This window comes from Larus michahellis, chromosome 4, assembly GCF_964199755.1.
Source record: "Larus michahellis chromosome 4, bLarMic1.1, whole genome shotgun sequence".
NCBI classification, from domain to species: Eukaryota; Metazoa; Chordata; class Aves; order Charadriiformes; family Laridae; genus Larus; species Larus michahellis.
Window position 1 is genome coordinate 53,848,949 of NC_133899.1, and position 18,386 is coordinate 53,867,334.

At 45.8% G+C, this 18,386-nt stretch overlaps 1 protein-coding gene across 7 annotated transcripts in view; it reads left to right on the forward strand.

Moving 5' to 3' along the window:
- Positions 1–18,386, forward strand: part of ACTN1 (actinin alpha 1) — a 92,277-nt gene that overhangs the window by 64,271 nt on the left and 9,620 nt on the right. For 3 of the 7 annotated variants that reach the window (XM_074584874.1, XM_074584879.1, XM_074584876.1), the window contains exons 7-16: positions 395–476; positions 2,106–2,191; positions 9,021–9,113; positions 10,261–10,491; positions 11,004–11,151; positions 11,724–11,874; positions 14,350–14,458; positions 14,948–15,088; positions 17,093–17,275; positions 18,033–18,167. In XM_074584874.1, the coding sequence (XP_074440975.1) occupies positions 395–476; positions 2,106–2,191; positions 9,021–9,113; positions 10,261–10,491; positions 11,004–11,151; positions 11,724–11,874; positions 14,350–14,458; positions 14,948–15,088; positions 17,093–17,275; positions 18,033–18,167 (1,359 nt within the window). Of the gene's footprint in view, positions 1–394; positions 477–2,105; positions 2,192–3,525; positions 3,612–9,020; positions 9,114–10,260; positions 10,492–11,003; positions 11,152–11,723; positions 11,875–14,349; positions 14,459–14,947; positions 15,089–17,092; positions 17,276–18,032; positions 18,168–18,386 lie in introns of all 7 variants that reach the window. The other 4 variants (XM_074584875.1, XM_074584877.1, XM_074584881.1 and 1 more) reach the window with 2 other exon arrangements.

An 18,386-nucleotide genomic window follows, 5' to 3' on the forward strand; every position in this document is an offset into this window, starting at 1 on the left:
AGTATTGCTTAGATGTTCTAACAGACACACGGCTCTGCAGTTCGTTAAAATGGAAGTTGCAAAGCTAATATAAGCATGAGAAGTAAATGTGAGATATGGCCGTTTACTATCAGTATGATGTGAAGCTAATTTTACTTCAAACTAGGTTCAAGACAAAATGTATTATTCCTTCTTGTTGCAAGTGCATGGATTAATTATTATATCATGAGTCTCCAGGCTCTGCTTCAAAAGGAAGCTAATTATTTCATCCTGCTACATGAGGATTCATACATAATTTTGTCTGGACCAGCACAGTTACCTGAACCAAACCAAGCACAATACCTCTGTTCTGAGAGAAATGCTCTGTACCTTGTTACAAGTTGATGCTAATGCTCTGGCTTTGTTTCTTTCCCAGGATGATCCTCTCACTAATCTAAACACAGCTTTTGATGTGGCTGAGAAATACCTGGATATTCCGAAGATGCTGGATGCAGAAGGTAAAGTAGAACCTAGTGGCTTTTAACTTGCTTTTTCTCAAGAAATTTCCCACATCTTCTAGGTGGACTTGAATTGTACAAGAATTCAGTAACCTCTGAATGCTCCCTCCATGACCACATACTAAATGTATAGGGAAAAAGTTACAACGGAATAATGAATCGCCTGTTCTTCCCTCTTCCTCCTGTGCCCCTCAGTCTTCTGAGTCTGGTGTGGAGATCTTAACCTGAGACTGACACACTAGGCAGAGATGAGTAACACCTGGCTATGTCCACTGCTGACTAAAGTATTCCCTTTCAAGAATCGGGCTTAATACTGAGTTAACGTATGGTGCAGGACTGCGTTCCTTTTGCTCCAGAATTTTTTTGGGCTCTTTCTGATATTGCTGGTGATCTTCCTTTTTGGGGCATGATATTAGTGTTATAAACTGCTTCTTCTTGACTACTCAGAAGTGTTGGGCATGAAGATCTCTCACTGGCTGGGTCTGGAGACCAAGGCAGAGGTCCATATTGTTCAGAGGTGCTTTTGCTACTGACTGTGACCACTTCCCTGAGACCACTGGGACAGCAAGGATTACTTTTCAGAGCCTTGTCGGGACCAGCTTGGCAATAGGTTTTGAAGACTGTAACTCTGGAGTAGAAACAACAGCCTGAAATAGTTCACTGGTTGTTGGCTGTTTGCCTGAAGCCAGCTGGTTTCAATGGTAGAAGCTGTATTTCAGGCTAGGTTTGGACAGGAGAAGTAATTAAAGGCTTTAGTTAAATAAGAGAGTGAGAGGAACAAGGGGGAAAGATGGTGATAGGACAGCTGAACCCAGTGAACCTATATTTGGGTAACTAGGGTGTTCGTATTCTGAGGTAGTATTTCCCATCCCCAGGGATGAGTCTTGCTTTCCCTGCATTCATCATGCTGAGGTCACAAAAAATAATGAGGTTTCTGGAGAACATTCAAGTGCCTCCTGCCTTTCTGTAGGAAATAAAGCCACTGCCAAAATAAGTGGATCTAGCTTCAGATCTCAGCAAAGCTAGCAGTAATGAAGAGGGCCCCTTGCAGGAGCTCCCATTGCTCTTTCCTGATCACTCTCCTCCCTCATGGAGTGGAGCTAATGCGCGTTCCTCCACACCATTAATTCTGATCTCTAGAGGTGTTGAGTTTCCTCTGCAACTAATGAAAGGGCCTTTTGAAATTCAAGCCATCATTGTGTTGAAATGGAGGATGGGGGCATGGAAAGGAAGGGAGAAGGGATCTTTCCTGAAGAACTGCATGGAGGAATTGCAGTATAATACATCTATAAAAGTCATGTCAACCTGCTGCCAGTTTGTTTTGATTCAACCCATCAATCACAGTAATGTTCTCAGGATGGGGAAGTGCTGTGACATGCGACATGCTGACATATGGCTGCATTGGCCTGGCCAGATCCTGGAAACAATTTTATCATGAGGGAGGGGAACCAGGAAGGTGATCCTGGCTTCTGAGAGAGACACATCTTCCGGGGAATGCTGGGAAGCCCTGTGGAGTTGCTATGACAAGCATATACCCCAGCAGGCCTCCTGGACAGTTGTGGTTTTCCCTCTCCTTTGCTTTCCTCCCATCAGTTGATTATGCTCTTAACGTGAGGTTTTTTTTGACAGACATTGTTGGAACTGCCCGTCCTGACGAGAAAGCCATCATGACCTATGTTTCTAGCTTCTACCACGCCTTCTCAGGAGCCCAGAAGGTATCGCAGGATCCCAAGCTCCCTCCACAGAGCACACCTGGTGCCGTTGCTAATGTCCAAACCTTTTTTTCTTTCTCTCTCTCCTCTCTAGCTACGGGCATCTTTATTATTATGTTCTTGGTAGAGTTGGCTGTTGGTTCAAAGGGGTGCCCCAGACAAAATACATGGGGCAAGGGAGCCAGGAGTCCCATTTCCCTATAGTCAATATTACTTCCTGTGGCACTTATCTATCCTGTGGCACAAATCTGAGGGAGCGGGGAGCTCTGCCTTCTCCATTTACCTTCCAAACTGCTGCCCTGTTGGCTGAGGACTGTACCCCGTGTTCCTGGGAAGTCTGAGCTTGGTCTCACAAAGGTGGACGCCACCACATAGATGCTCTGCTCAGCAGGACACTGCAGCCTGCCCCCACTGGAAACAATGCTGATACCTACTCACTTTTTTTTTTTTTTTTCTTTTTCAAAGATGAGGGAACAGAGCTGACTTAGTGGTTTTATGAAGGGTTCAATGAATACCCAAAGCTTTATCTTTACCTTGCATATGCTGCAGGTTCCCACACCCTTGCTTCAAGGTCTGAACCTGCTGCTTTCAGGAGTTGCGCCACAAATTCAGTCCCGGTTCACCTGGGGCTTACAAAGCATGTCTAACAAGTACATCCATGGTGATTTTGCAAACAGAGCATTGCTTATCAGGACTGAGATGCCTGATTTTGTTCATTTGTTTCTTTTTTTCCTCTTTTCTGACCCATCATGCTGGAAATCGGGCAGTTGAATTCTTGCTGTGTCTGGCTTAGCCATTTTCCTGTTGGTAATGGAGTCACTTAAGGAAAACGTTTTGTGGGTGAAACACTGTACACATCTCTCGCCAAAACCAAGCAGCCGCCTGTACTTCAGTGCAGTAGGAACAGGCAGTGCGTGTTGCAGCAGAGCAGATACTGTGTAGGAAGCACACTGCGTAGGAAGGCTCTGATCTCTAGCTCCTTGGCGTACAGAAAGGCCTTGAGCGCAGGCATTCAAACCTCCAAACAGACTATTTGCATCCTTGGGCCAGGCCCCCAGACCGCAACTGTGAAGCTGCAGAGCCCAGATCCTCAGTTTGGGATCCCCCTGGATTGGAGGGGTGGGAGGGAGGGGTACCGCTTTGAGCCACAAGCCAACGCTGCTAGCCACCTTCTGATCCGAATTCCCAGCTCTCCGCATGGAAATCTGTTTGGCCTGTCCTGCAATGCATGATGGGAAGTTTTCTCCCCCTCTCTCACGCCACCCATGACTGTTTTGTTTTATTCTATGTGCTGCTTCTTACTTTATCCTTTCAACCTCTTTTCCTTCTCTGCACAGATATTATAGGCACGCTAAGGCCGGATGAGAAGGCCATAATGACCTATGTCTCATGTTACTACCACGCCTTCTCAGGGGCGCAGAAGGTGAGACTTTACCGCTAACAACCCCCTCCCCATTCCCTGCCCTGCCCACCACTCCTCTCCACCGAGGAACGTGTCAGACCCCCTTCCGCCCCAGGGCGTTTGCAGGGAAGCTCAATGCATCCAGCAGTGCGCTTGGATGTGCCATCTGTTGTCTTACTGGAGAAGTGATGTAAACGTCCTTCCGAACAGACTTGAGCTGCTCCTTCCCTCCAGCTTCACACCCCAGTGGTGGAGAAAGCATTTTGTAAAGCTGACATCGAAAGATGAATGAATGTCGGCTCTGACCGAGTCGATACCCTTTCAGAGATTAGTGGGCATCATCCTGGCCAGGCGATGTGCCTCCAGAAGTACCAAATCAAATCAGTCTACTCCAGGAAATCACAGCCTGTCCCTCTTGAGCTGACATCCTGCCTTCCACACTCAGACCCCGCTAGGTCAGTGGTCTTTTCCTAGGCTGAATCATCTGTGAGCTGGTTACATAGCACTTTTGTGCTCCAGCCACAAAGTGCATTCCTACCAGGCCTTGAGCTTTACCAAACTCATATGCTTCTCCATTCCTTGCTTCTCCCTGGTCATTGTCCTCTGTTTCCCAAACCACCTATATGTTCTATATCTCTTTCCTCTGCTTTGCACATTTCCATAACTTCAGTCCTTCTTCCTCTGCTTCTTCTTTACTCCAAAGTCTCTTTAGCTGACATCGGGACATTTGTCCTCAGAGGAACCAAATAGTCATAGTTCGCCTTTGGGCAAACTTCCTCCAAAACAGCAATTTCCCTGCAGTTCTTTGAATAGAAGAAAAAGGTCCATCCTTTCATCCCATGCGATAGCCTCACTGGGCTGCAGCCTTTCCACAAGGTCACTGCTAATTTCAGATGGTAGGCCTTGGAACAATAAAATACAAAGTTCAAGACTACATTCTTCATGTTACGAATAGATGTAAAATCTCCCTGTTTCCCCCAGCCACAACTTCTTTCTCTCACTCGGCATTTTCTGTTTGAGACGCAATCCATGTGTTGCCCAGCTTGAGGGCTAACTTGACTCCAGGAAGAGTCCATCACTTTTGTACAAAGCATTGCTGATGGTCACAGCATTGATGCAGATACCATGCTGATGCTGGCTTTCAGAGGGGCAAATGCAGGCAGTAGGTTCCAGGGAGCAGCTCTTTAGTTCAAGCTTTTTGTTCTCTGCCCTGTTTCGTATAAATTATGTGATACTGTCTTTTTTTCAAGGAACTGGGAATGTGTCCCACAGCAGTGCAATAGACTTGCCCATTTGGCATAATTTGTGTAATCATAACGTTTCTGCAAGGATCCTGCTTTGTGAACAGTTCAAAATGCTTAAAACCAGGCTGCAAGCTCCAGCCAGCTGATACTTGCCCAGGAAGACTGTAGTCTCAGAACTCATGCCAGCCCAGTGATAAGGCCTGCTGTTTGCCAGGTGCCCCTGGGGGACTGCTGCATGCTGTCTGCTTAACCTGAAGAACTCCAGATTGAGGAAACAGCAAACCACAATATGAGGAGGGTTGTGGCCTGCTGCAGGAGCAGCCATGCCCCTCGCCAATCCCTTCCTCTTCTCTCTGCACCCATTCCATGATTTTGAAACCTGCTCAGCAGGTCCCATATTCTCATCAGCAATTTAGGTGGATGCTAGGTGTCCAGGTATAACTGAAAACAACCTTTTACTGCCTCAGGACCTGAACCAAATAACTGGGGCAAGAACTAGAGATGGAGCTTCTTAGTTATTAAAGCTTCAGTCCCACGTAGTCTAACTGGCTTATAGGGAAGATTAAAGATTTAATCATTTATTAATTTTTTAGCAGTCCCGATGGGCCATCAACTCAGCTGTGTCCTGGCAGGAGGGGCACAGCTCCTTTTTGGAGTTGCCCTAGCCATACATTAGCCAGCTGCTGAGTTACACAGATTCAAACCCCCGGGCAAATGCAAAGTGATTACTGAGTGCAGGCCCCAGCCCAGACTGTAATGTGTTGCTGCCTTGTGCACGGTTAGGGGACTTACTGTGATATCGCTCCGTTTTTCATTCAGATTTTTCCTTACTGCCACCAGTCCTGAAGGGGAAGTCCCATGAGCCGCTTTCTGCTTCTTTCACTCTCTTATACTGAGCCTTTGAAGGTACAGGGTTCCCAGCCTGACCTCTGTGTGTAGATGACTGCTTTTTCTTTATGCCATTTTTTTTTATATATATATATATATATTTGTAGGTATACTTGCTTTGATTGGTTTGCTTGTTTTCTAACCGCTTCTGACTTTCACACTAAATGCATGCAATTACTGGTTGGCTTAATATTTTGTAAACTTGATTTCTGAGGTGAAAATTTCTAACTAACGTTTTACCATTTTATTAAGAGATGGTTTGGCACACAGTATTCTGGAGTGGTCCTCTAAGGCCAGAGGACAGCAACAGGCAGGCATCTTCCCTACATAGTGTGCAGTGGGAGTGCCTTCCTTTATGATCCTCCTCAGCAAAGAGACCTGGATCCATGAGCTAGAGAGACAGCTAACTCCGCTTCCATCCTAAGCAGTCTAAGTCAGGGTTGAGAAGTACAGAAAAGGCAAAAAGCACAGAAATTACTGCTACTTTGTCTATTCAGATTTCCATTTTGAGTCCACCAAACAGCACATGCCTATCACATGGCAGCATGGTATTGAGCAGAATGCCTTGGGCTTGCCCTCCCCACAGTCTCTGAGTGCAAGTAGTGTAATGTGTCAGCATGACACTGTACTGAAGCTGATCGGCTCACACAGGTTCTCTGAGAACACAGGTATGCAGCTTCCAGCCCCCAGGATGGTGCATCTTCTCTGGGCTGCTCCATGCCTTGTGGGCATCCTGGCTTGTTTGGAGTCAGTGTGAGCATCCAAAATGCATCATTGCCTTCAGCAGTGGGGGGGAAGCCAAAATGGCTTTTCGCACTCCACTAATGAAAGTGTAGGGGGAGCTGCCTTGGCCTCATGTAAACATCTTAGCATGCCACCCTTCTTTTACCTGAAAGTGTTTGACTAAGGTTGCCATCACCACAGATCAGCTTATTAGCAGCAGCATCGGAGGTATTTGTGGAGATTACCTGAAAGCACTGGGATCCTTTTGTCCTACCATGCTCAAAGCAAGTCAGTGTAATGTGTTGCTCATGACTTTAATGGTCACAGTGGCCACAGAGCCTTTCCTGCTGCTGCAGCAGCACACTGTTGCACAGAGCGCTCTGGAGTAGTCAAGAACCATAGGGAAGCAAGTACTGATAGGGAAGGGAAAGCCTCTACACTTCAGCCTTTAGGATAATACAAATAATGTCGTAATTGCTGTCATTGAGAGGGCTTTTGTGTTTGGACAGATGTTCAACACGTATATATACATACATATATTTTTAAAAACTTGGGCAGCTGGAGGAAATCTGTTGTCAGATACATGTAAATATGCCTACGCATAATGGGGTCCCTCCTGCACAGCTGGTTGCTGCTGCAGTGAGCTCCTGGGGTATAAAAAGAAGAGAGTTAAGAGTGTGCAGGGAGCTTCTCTCCTGGGATGATTGAGATAAACACTTGGCACCACCAGTTCCCTGCAGTCACTAGGCACATCATGGTGGGGCTCTGGCAATGTCTTTTTGACATACTGTTTGGTCCCATGTCTATAAAGTTTTCTCTGGATATCAAAGAGCTTTAACTAAAGTACAAACTTTAGTTAAAAACAGAACAAAGTACAAGCTTTCTTAAATGTAACCATTGTTTGCACTTTTTACAGTTTGTTGGGGTTTTTTTTAGGTGAAATTGCTCTTTCTCCTGTACAGGTCCCTCTGATGTGTTTTAAATTAGTTAATTTCTGTGTATCTGCTAGCTGCCCTGCTTTAGTGAAGGGACAGATGACTGAATATATGTTTTTACCACTTCTTATAAATGAATAAGATTGCCAGATCCCTTGGGACCTTAGCAATCCATACATCACTGTATAGTCTATGACTTTATTGCTATTCTTGCTGCCTCTCATCAGCTGCAAAAATTAGAGGATTTTTCTCAAATGGCCTTGGAGATTGAATAAACAGATAATAAAAGGCCTTTTAAAAATAGAAAAAGGTTGAAACTTGCCAGCTATAAGCTCAGCGAAACTTCTTTTGGCATCAGTCCCGCACATAGTTTTAAGGCAGGACAACACCATGTGCAATTGGCCTGTTGTAGTGTTGGCATGTGCCCTCTCCTCTTCAACTCCACTTAGTTGTAAGGAGAACTACTCCACAAAGGTCTTGTGGGTAGCTCTAGCACCTTCCCCAGGCACCAGGGTGATAGCTGTACTGGGTAAGAGGATGCTGAGCAATCCACTGACACCCATCACAGGGGCACATCCTCCGAGCCTTTGTGGCATGGCGTCTACCACGGTAATGATAAAGGGAGCTGATATCCACAGATACATGCTGTGCAAGGATCAGCTTGCTGTATGTTCCTTATGCCAAACACACGCATGGCACTCCAGGGAAGACTGACTGCTCCTCAGTTCATAGCTGGGATTTTTCTGATCCTTACTTTGTTCCAAATTCATGTTTTAACGTGTTCAGCTCCCTGCAGAGAACAAGGTTTTGGGCCCACAATGCGGGGGCGGGGGTGGGGGGAGAGCAAAAACCAAAAAAACTAAATTGTAACAACAGGCTCTTTTTTGGTGAGACTTGTTTTGGGAGAGTAAGCAGATAGATTACCCATAAAGGGGAAAAAAAATAAAAATCGTCTTCTCAGAAGGATCATGAGACCTTGAATACATGGTAGGTGTCATGCGGCAAGATGCTGGAGGAGGTGGCCCTGTAATGAGAGCCAGAAATACAGGGAAAGCTGGAAGAGAGCTCTGCTGGGCAGAATTTAAGGTTAAGAGGAGTATTTACCACTTTATCTTCCAAACAAAATTAGGAAATTTCCAAAGTCCAGTCTATGGATTAACTCAGTTTAGGTAGTTCTTTCTGGGGTAAAAGCACGTAGAGAGTCTCATCAGCTTGACACCACTCAGTTACTGCTGTTGCAGCTCTGAATGCTGGTGAGAAGAGTGGAGGTGGTGGTAGAAACCCCCTGTCTTTGTAAAGAGGCAGCCAGGGTCCCTCTCCTAGGAAGCAAACAACAGGGCTGTCTCGTACAAGCAGCTTCAGAAAAAGCATAGAAATGTGGTTGTCTCACAACACGTAGGGTGGGATCAGTAGAGCTGAGAAACTCTGAAGGAATGTGTTCACCTGAGAAAGGAAAAATAATTCTAGAAGATCAGATAGAAAGCAAAGCAGTCAGGACAGATGTTTCGAAGTGCAGACAGGTTGCTAGAGCCAAGTGTAGGAGACTTACCCACAGGTATGTAGCAGGAAGCTAAGCTGCAAGCTTTGGTTTGTACTTTTTTTTTTACGCTTTTCCCTTCTGTTTTTCTTCTCTTCGTCAGGCGGAGACAGCAGCAAATCGTATCTGCAAGGTGCTGGCAGTCAACCAAGAAAACGAACAGCTCATGGAAGACTACGAAAAACTGGCCAGTGATGTAGGTGTCCATGGTGCTGTTGGTTTCTGGGTGGTGGTATGTGGAAAGGAATTGCATATAACACTGGTAACTAGTCTTGGGGAATGCTGTTGGCCCACATTTCCGTGGAAATTTTTTTTTCCCCTTCTAGCTTGAGAAAAATTAAACATCGAACTTACCTTAAAGACAAGAGCAATCTACTTTAAAACAGAAAGCTTCCATAGAGCAGCTTTGAGTTTCCCAGTTTATTAAGAGCAACCACAGAAATGCTAAAATGAAAGGAAAAATCAAGCTGGTTTAATTTGCATTCCTCAGGACTATACAAGTTCATAACATCTTTCATACAAATTGTATACCCATATACTACAGAAGTCAGGAATTGGATCAGAGAGAATGGAAGTTAGAGATAATTGAGGAAAGAAATATGCACTTGCTGAGAGTTGGAAAGAATCTGTGTAAGATACAAGCTGGAGGCTGCTTTGGTTAACTGAGGAGGCTGACAGACTGACAGCTGTGAAACTACAGAAGTGACCAAATGTGGACTGGAGTATGTTTGTGGAAGATAAGCACAGAGGGGAAGGTGGAGAACAGAAGGGCAAGCATAGACCTTGAGCTTGGTTTCAGCCTCGTATGAAAAGCATAGGACACTTCTCCACTCAAACTATAGACTGCCCATTGCATTATCATTTTGACAGCTGCCCAGATGGTTTTGCTAAGGAGGGCTATTCAAAGAGCAACACTGACTTCAAGGAAGCTAGAGTGGGAAAAGTGTAACCGGAGGCTAGACTTGATTTCCCCTGTCAGATCCTTCTGGAGGTAATATGATTTACAGCGTCCTTTAGTTATGCAACAGTCCAGCAAAACTCTAAGGCTTTAGTGTAATCTGAGAACATCGTTTGGTCCTGATTGTGCAAAAGCTACGCCTTAAACATATTGGATTGGGAGTGCTGCAACAAGCACTTCTACTTAGTGTGGTAGGGAATATGCTGCTCATTAAAAAAAAAAGTACTTCCAAAAAAGCTGGCAAACTTTTGTTTACAAGCCCTGCTGGTGGCAGAATCTTTCTGACAGCAAGCATAAAATTAAATGGTCCCTAAAGAGATCAGAGCAACACCTGTAGTTTTAACACAATTTTCAGTTCAACGCTTCTTGTCATTGCTCTTTCCAGCTGCTGGAGTGGATCCGTCGCACCATCCCCTGGCTGGAGAACCGGGCCCCAGAGAACACCATGCAAGCCATGCAGCAGAAACTGGAGGACTTCCGGGACTACCGTCGCCTGCACAAGCCCCCCAAGGTCCAAGAGAAGTGCCAACTTGAAATCAATTTCAACACCTTGCAGACCAAGCTGCGGCTCAGCAACAGGCCGGCCTTCATGCCTTCAGAAGGGAAAATGGTCTCGGTGAGTAGGTGTAACTTGCTCGTATATACCCCAGCCGTGCCTTTTCTACCCATGGATGGGCAGAGCATGCCCACCTTCAGGGTGAGATACTGTGTGGTAGGAACCCTACGGAATATAGTTCAGTGAGGCCATAATAAGAGAGGATCAAGCGATCATTGCTTCCCTGTATCTAAACCAGACTCTGAGGGTCTTCACAAGTTGCATGCCTTTATGAAGAGATGTCTGGGTGGCTCTCATTTTTTCTAATTGAAAAATGGTTGGGTTTTTTTTTTAAAGTTTCATGTTGGGAAGTGTTTTGAGAGGGACTCTTGTGCAGACAGGTGTATCCTGAGACTGCTGGTCCTGCTTATCTTAAGTCTGGCATTTCATCTCTGCACAACCCTGTGAGATTAAAAGCCACATCCACTCCCTCCAACCAATTGGAGCCATGTAGCTCGTGGAGACTAATGCTGAGATACATCTTCCCCCTTCATCTTCTAACCTGCCTTTTCTTCTCATGCTTCTGTCTCTAGGATATAAACAATGCCTGGGGTGGCCTAGAGCAGGCTGAGAAGGGCTATGAGGAGTGGTTGTTGAATGAGATCCGGAGGCTAGAGAGGCTGGATCACCTGGCAGAGAAGTTCCGGCAGAAAGCATCCATTCATGAGTCCTGGACAGATGGTAATGCCAACCTACATGCTTCCTATTGCCTGACATAGTGCTGTCCATTATGTAGGGGGGAAGAGATGGATCATGTGTAGGTCCTTACATGAGATTTTCCTCTCAAAAATGCCAGGTTCATTTATTATTTTATTAGAAAATAATGCATGAAAATCAGCTTGATCTCTGTTCTGCGACATCATGCGTCCACATCAGCATTCCCTAACTATTGCAAAGTGAGAACTTTGGATAGAAAAGAGCTACAGAGAAGAGAAAAAGTTGCCCTACTGTAAATGCTACAGTTGGCATTTGGAGGACCAGCATAGCCCAGTTTGCACATACTGAGACGAGTCCAGTATAAACTGACAGCACTGGCTTGAGGTGCACTATGTGCCCTTCTCTGTTGTTAATGGCAAACTCACACTCCCTGATTTGAAAGTGAGGATTGTGCATCTCTAGGCCAGCATGCATGGGGGCAAGCCTCGAGCAGGGTGTCTGGAGCAGGGTGCCAGGGCTGCCTTGGTGGCCAGGAGCTGGCTTTGGGGGCGTTGGGTCCTGCCCTTCACTCTCCTGTCCTTTGGCTCCCTCCCCAGGTAAGGAAGCAATGCTGCAGCAGAAGGATTACGAAACTGCTACCCTCTCGGAGATAAAGGCCCTGCTGAAGAAACACGAGGCCTTTGAGAGCGACCTGGCTGCACACCAGGACCGCGTGGAACAGATTGCTGCTATTGCACAAGAGCTGAAGTACGGCACCCCAGCGCACATCCCATCCTTGGGGCCAGAGAGGCTTAATCATCTTTGCCCTTTGCCCTCTGGAGAGACATAAATCAATCTCCGTACAAAAATGTTGGGAAGTCCCAGTGTTTCCAAACAGTATCTAGGATACTGCTCTCCAGTATCCGGATGCACTACAAGAGCAGGCCAGAAAACGGATGAGTCGTGGGTGCTGATGCGGGGGTGTCAGTATTATATTCCCAAGCCAAGTTTCCATCCTCTTCCAGATCATTATGCTGCTGTGAACCCTTTCCTAAAGAGTCTGACCTGCCGCTGGTGCCTGCCTAGGTTTCAGAATTGTAATGCCATCATACTTTTCCAGGAACAGAAGGAAACAGCAGAGGATAGCAGGCTCTCAGTTTGCTCGCTCTTATAAAAAAAAAATCCTCCTTATTTTGGCAGGAAAAACACCTGCTGATGCTTGAGCCCATCATGGCCTCTGCTGCCACCCTGGGCCCCTTGCCGCAGGAGTACTGCACCACATGGACTCCAGTCGGCTCTTGCTTCAGGGTGTCCTGTCCTCACAGCAGCTCAGCTCCCTCCCTGCTTCTTCCAGCTAGGAAACCTTCACCTCCACTCCTTTTCCTGGAGTGACGAGTGGCACAGGTTACCAGGAGAAATGGACTCTCCTCAGGGTGGGCAGTTGATTGCTAGGGATAGCAGGTAGTTAAAGAGCGGGTCTCTGCAGCACAGGGAGAGAGATTTTGAAACCCTGCATGTTTCTTGGCAAAAACAGTCTGAACAAGTTGGCTTTGACTTTGTTTCCTTTTTTAAAAATATTTATATATCACACTGGCCTATCTTAAGTTAGTGTCTGGGCTAAGATCAGTACTCTTTGTCTGAAGGACTGTTTTTCTCTTAAAAGTCAGGATTATTGGATCAAGATCATTATCTCCTTTAACAACACGGGTTTACAGAATTGCTCCCTTGTCCACTGGAGGATTGACCTTGGAACCGGAGGAGAGTTCAAGGCAATCCTCCATGTCAGTAAGATTAAAACCGAGGCTGGCTAGTCAGCAAGCATTAGCTGACCTGCCACTTCCAAAGCACACGCTACATGCCAGCCAAAGCAGCTGCAGCTCTAAGAGCAACGGGGAAGGGCTGGGCCCTAAGCTGGGGGAGAGAGGTGATTTCTTCCAAAGTGTGGGAATAGCAGGCTCGGACATCCTTCCAAAAGCCATTTTCCATCTTAGAAAGAGGCCATGCCCTGAAAAACTGTAGCTGAGCTCTTTTCTCGCCCAGAGATACACTGCCAGGGAGATGGAGAGGGTCTGGAAGAAGCCACTGCGGCTGCCTGTGCCAGGCATGTTTTGGGGACACGGTATGTTCCACTCCCCAGCAGCAGTGGTCCAGAACGGCTGCATTACAAGCCAGGCTTTCAGAAGCAGTTCTTTCATCTGCTGTGCTGTCTCTGCAGCAAAGTAGATCAAGGAACTGATCTGGATTAAAAACCCGGCAAAGAAAAAGTTATTTTTAGCCCAAATCAGTTTCCTGACTAGTTTACCGCAAGACTCCCACCAGCACTTGTGCCCACACACCTCAGGAGGGCAATACAATGGTGGGAAGAAACAAGGCTGAGGGAGGCAAGAAGAAACTGTTTAAACCTGCACTATTGCTTAGAGAAATGCTCATCAGATGTCCCATGGTCTCTCAGTAGCCCAGTGAGTTATTCTGCTTTCTCTTTTGAGGCTGACACTTCACAGTTTGGCTGATCTCCCTCTGCCTGCAGGTTTCTCCCTCTTTGTCCACGTGCAGAACCAAGAGCACAAAGCAATACAAGACCCCAAGCTTCAGTTTACCCCCGTGCTCTCCTTTCCCCAGCCATACTCTTACCAGCCCATCTTTCATGAGTGCCAGCCAGGCATCTCAGCAAAGCACTCTCTGTCAGGCATATAGAAGAGAAACCTACACTGTAATTCTGGGATTGTCCTAAATAAATGGATGGATTGTGTAATTTGGCTATTCTTTGCCACCCATACTGTGCAACTCTTGGAACAACCTTAACCAGCTTCTTTGCATTCATAATAAAATCTTTGCTGCCCATTCTGATGTACAAGATGCAGGTAGTTAGCCTGCTTGGTGTTCTTAAGGAGAATACAGGGACATATTGCTCTGCTCATAATCTGCTTATTCTCAGTTTGAGCAAAGGTCTGTACTCCCTTCCCCCAATGCCAAATTATTCCCATCAGGCAGCCAGCACCAGTGTTTGTTGAGGCCTTGGGTGGTGGTTGTTTTTCTTCCTGTTCTGTGCTGTTTGATGTACCGTAACATACAGTGTCTCCAAAACTAGATACTGCTGTCTTCCTGGCTCACTTTACTTGCAGAGACCGTGAGCTCTTTGTCTGAACCTGTCATCAAGGCTGATACAGTTTTCTAATTGGTTTCTCTTTCTTCTCCAAAATGTTTTTATTTGACTTCTGGTCCTTTTTTCCCCACCCCTTATAGTGAGCTGGACTATTACGACTCTCCCAGTGTCAATGCCAGGTGCCAGAAGATCTGTGATCAGTGGGATAATCTGGGTGCCCTAACCCAGAAACGTAGAGAAGCCTTGGAGGTGAGACATGTTACAAGTTGGACCTTTGGGATTATGTGGGTAGGTCATTTGTGGGAAACAAGCTGCAGTGGGCACGAGCAACCAATTTCAGCTCTTTTGTGGACTCCTAGAACATCCTAGACTGTAAACAAGAGCTACATTTCAGTGTATTTATCCTGCTTTTCCCCTTCCAGCCCAATTATGATGCCATTCATTTGCTCAGGCTATTGATTTTTTTTCTACTTTTATGTGTTTTGTAATTTCATTCTGCTTGAAAAGACTGTCCTTGTTTTGTTTTATTTCAAAGGACCCTCAAATTTTTCCCTCAGAGAAAAAAAAAACATCCTGTGTGTAATCTCTTAACAGCAGAGAGACTTTTACTGTAGTGCCATCCTGAGAGCACCAAGGAGGTCTGAAAGGAAGGAGCAGCTCAGACAACCCACATATTTATGTGATTATTCTTCTCTAACCTTCTTTCCTGATTTTCTTTCTTTTTTTGTGCATGCCCAGAGAACAGAGAAGCTACTGGAAACAATTGACCAGTTGTACCTGGAATATGCCAAACGAGCTGCCCCTTTCAATAACTGGATGGAAGGGGCCATGGAGGACCTGCAGGACACGTTCATTGTTCACACCATTGAGGAGATCCAGGTACAGAGTAGTCATTTGCACCAGTCAGCTGGCATAGAGAGTTGGGGGTCTTCTGGATTCCTGGTGGTGCTGAATTTGTAGGTCATGTTTTGGTGCTTCTGCTCTAGTGAGTGTACCTTAGCAAGAGAAACAAAAAGGAGTGGTTTTCCTTGATTTCCTCCAAAAACGTGGATCTGAATAGGTATGAAACATGCTCACACCATCCTAGCTGGACACAAAAAACTGAAAGTGGATTTTTCAGTCTTACTCCACTGTCTTATTAATGAAAGCCTGAAAATTGAGAGACTCTCTTAGGGTCTTGTGGTTGTTTTTTTAACTCATATGAGCAAAGCGTAGTGCTGCTCACAGGTTCTGCAGGTCAGTTGTCCCATGTAATGTCCAGGTCATTTGGTCTTATGTGATAGGATGTGCCAAGAGGGCAGGGGAGTTATTGAGCTGCCAGCTGGGTTTCAGTGCTGAGCACAAAAAAAATCAGAATCGTCCACTTTAGTGGTGGATTACCATTTGAAGTGAAATTACCATTTGAAGTGAAAGTCTTCTTACCTCCTGCAAGAAAACAGAGACACTATCTCAGTTTTCTACCATCTGAAAGGGTATTACAAAAGCAACTTGAGGTATCTGCAGGTAATTTTCACACCTTTGACAGCAGGAATTACTCGTCCACGGGTTGCAGTGGGGACTTCTATTTCTCCTACTTGATGGGCTCATGAAAATGATCCAAGTCAGCACTTTGCAGGAATGGCTGACAACAACATGGCCATCAGTGAGGCAGCAGATGGGACACCAACAGGGGACACTATGCAGACAGGGGGGCAGAGGGCTAGTGAAAGAGCCCTAGCCTGGTATCAGCTGTTACTGAGCTGCCACTTGTTTCTTCCACCCTTCCCTGCTGACAAAGGGGTTCATTAAGTCTTTCATAACGCAGAACAAATCTGAACAGGATTTAAACACTTCCATCATCTCTTTGTGACTGTTTGCAGTATCTTTCCCAGCCCCCCAGACTTGCATTACATCTCTGTGGCCCCGCAGCAGCTGCAAAGTAATGAGTCACCATGTAAGGAAGCAATTTTACAAAAAGTAGTTACAGTGTGTGTATTGTAAGAGAGTGGTCGATCATGCAGTTTACTTTCATTCCCTCTTCTGTCCACACTGTTCCCTCGACTACCCCTGCACGTGCCTCTCTGTCCCCGATTTGTTTTGCTGTGTCTTTCCCTGCGTTTGCTTCCCTAGTCTTGATCTTCCAGGCTTCTGCGATGAAGTACCTTAAAGGCCTTTAGAAGCAGTGGGAGATGAGCCAGGACCAACTGGCTTGTCAGCTGTCCACAAACTACCAGCAAGCGTGCCCCCACCATTGGTCCTTGGAGCACAGTCTGGGCACCGCAGCAAGATGGGGAACAGAAAGGGCCTGTTGTGTTCAGGGAGAAGGAGCTGGTTTTCAGCAGCAGGAGCATTTGTTGCCTGTGCAAGTTTGCCGTTGGCTGGAAGACCTTCACCTAGATCTAACTTACTCCGATCAGACTGAATCTGGCTCTTAGTATTTATCTGGAGTTATCTTAGGTGTAAAACTAGTACGTACCTAGTAGGAGAAGAATAACATGGCATATTTACACTAGTGAGATATGACTGCTTTCAAGTAATGCTAGTAGTCAGATCTTCTTCCCAAAGGGGCTGACAGACAGTCACTGAGCAGTGTTGGGGAACTAGTTCCCCCTAAATTATGAGCCAAAATTATTCCACCATTTTGGGGGCTGTGGTCCCTGTCACTGGTCAACATGGGACAGAAACGGAGGGAAAACAAGACTTCACATCATTTAACTACTTAGAATAGCCTCTTTAGTGATGCTGAGAGAACCTGAAAAGTGTATTAGAGTATTAGAGTAGCCTGCTTTGTATCCTGGGAACATGTAAGCTTTTGCAGTCACTTCTGCAGGGATACATTTGCTGAAGAGACTATTCAGTGACTAATGCTCTTACACTCCCTTTGCTGCTGTCTTCCTTCTGCAGGGATTGACCACAGCCCACGAACAGTTCAAAGCCACTTTGCCAGATGCCGACAAGGAGCGACAGGCCATTCTGGGAATCCACAATGAAGTCTCAAAGATTGTCCAGACATACCATGTCAACATGGCAGGAACGAATCCTTACACTACGATCACGCCACATGAGATCAATGGCAAATGGGAACATGTGAGTTCTTTCCAACCTTGCAAGTTAGTGTGGCAGGGCACCACTGCTCCATCACTGGGGTCCCAGGAAGTGGATTATTTACTCTTCAGTTACCCTCTCATGCCTACTGATGAGCTTTTCTTTTTTTTTTCTGTGATTTGTTTTTGGCTTAATTGCCATGTGCTTGGAAAGTGGAAGACATTTTTCATATAAATGCCTAAGGGGTGTCAGATCCCTTTTATTTGCTATTTTATAATGAAAGATGCTAAATTAAAAGGTTTGAGGTTTTCAGTCCTCAGTTGACCTGAGAAGCAAGTAAGTAAGTAAGTAAGTATCAAGTAAGTAAGTATCAGTATCCTTTTTCACCCTTCAATCCTTCAGGTGTTTTATCTCTGCAGCCAAGTAGCCTTCCCTTGCTGTAAACCTAAAAGAGCAGCTACCCTCCATACCAGCTGTGCTGATGGTTCTTACGACCAAACGAGATCACCAAAGTGAGATCTGAACAGGGTCCTGCAATTCAATTAACATGAGCCAACAAAAACCCCAGTAGTGAATGGAAGTTTCTTCTGGTCTTCCATGGCCTGAGACGAGTTTGCAGTGTGCAACCTACAGCAGATAGGATTCACATTCTATGAGCCTTCCCACTGTGTCCTAAACCATATGACTGCTTGTTTTCAGTGCAAACACCCGCTCCTCCCTTCCTTGTGGTAATTTCTACATTTACTATACCTGTGCCTTTGTATGTATAAACTGCACACTTTGTTATTCTTTGCTGTAGGTGCGGCAACTGGTTCCCAGAAGGGATCAAGCCCTGATGGAAGAACATGCTCGCCAGCAGCAAAATGAACGACTTCGTAAACAGTTTGGTGCACAGGCCAATGTCATCGGACCCTGGATCCAGACCAAGATGGAGGTAGTGCTTTGCTCATTTTGAAACAGTCTGTTTTCCTCTGTGGTCTTCACTGATCTTCTTATCCTTGGTCTTTCTTGACCACTGTCACAGTCATTCTTCCTTCAGGTTACAGCAAGAGAAACTTTAATACAAAATATGGAGAATCCCAAGATTGATATTGGTTACCGAAGTGCTTGTACTTTTCTTCCCCCAACTCTTTAGTACAGAGACAAAAAACAT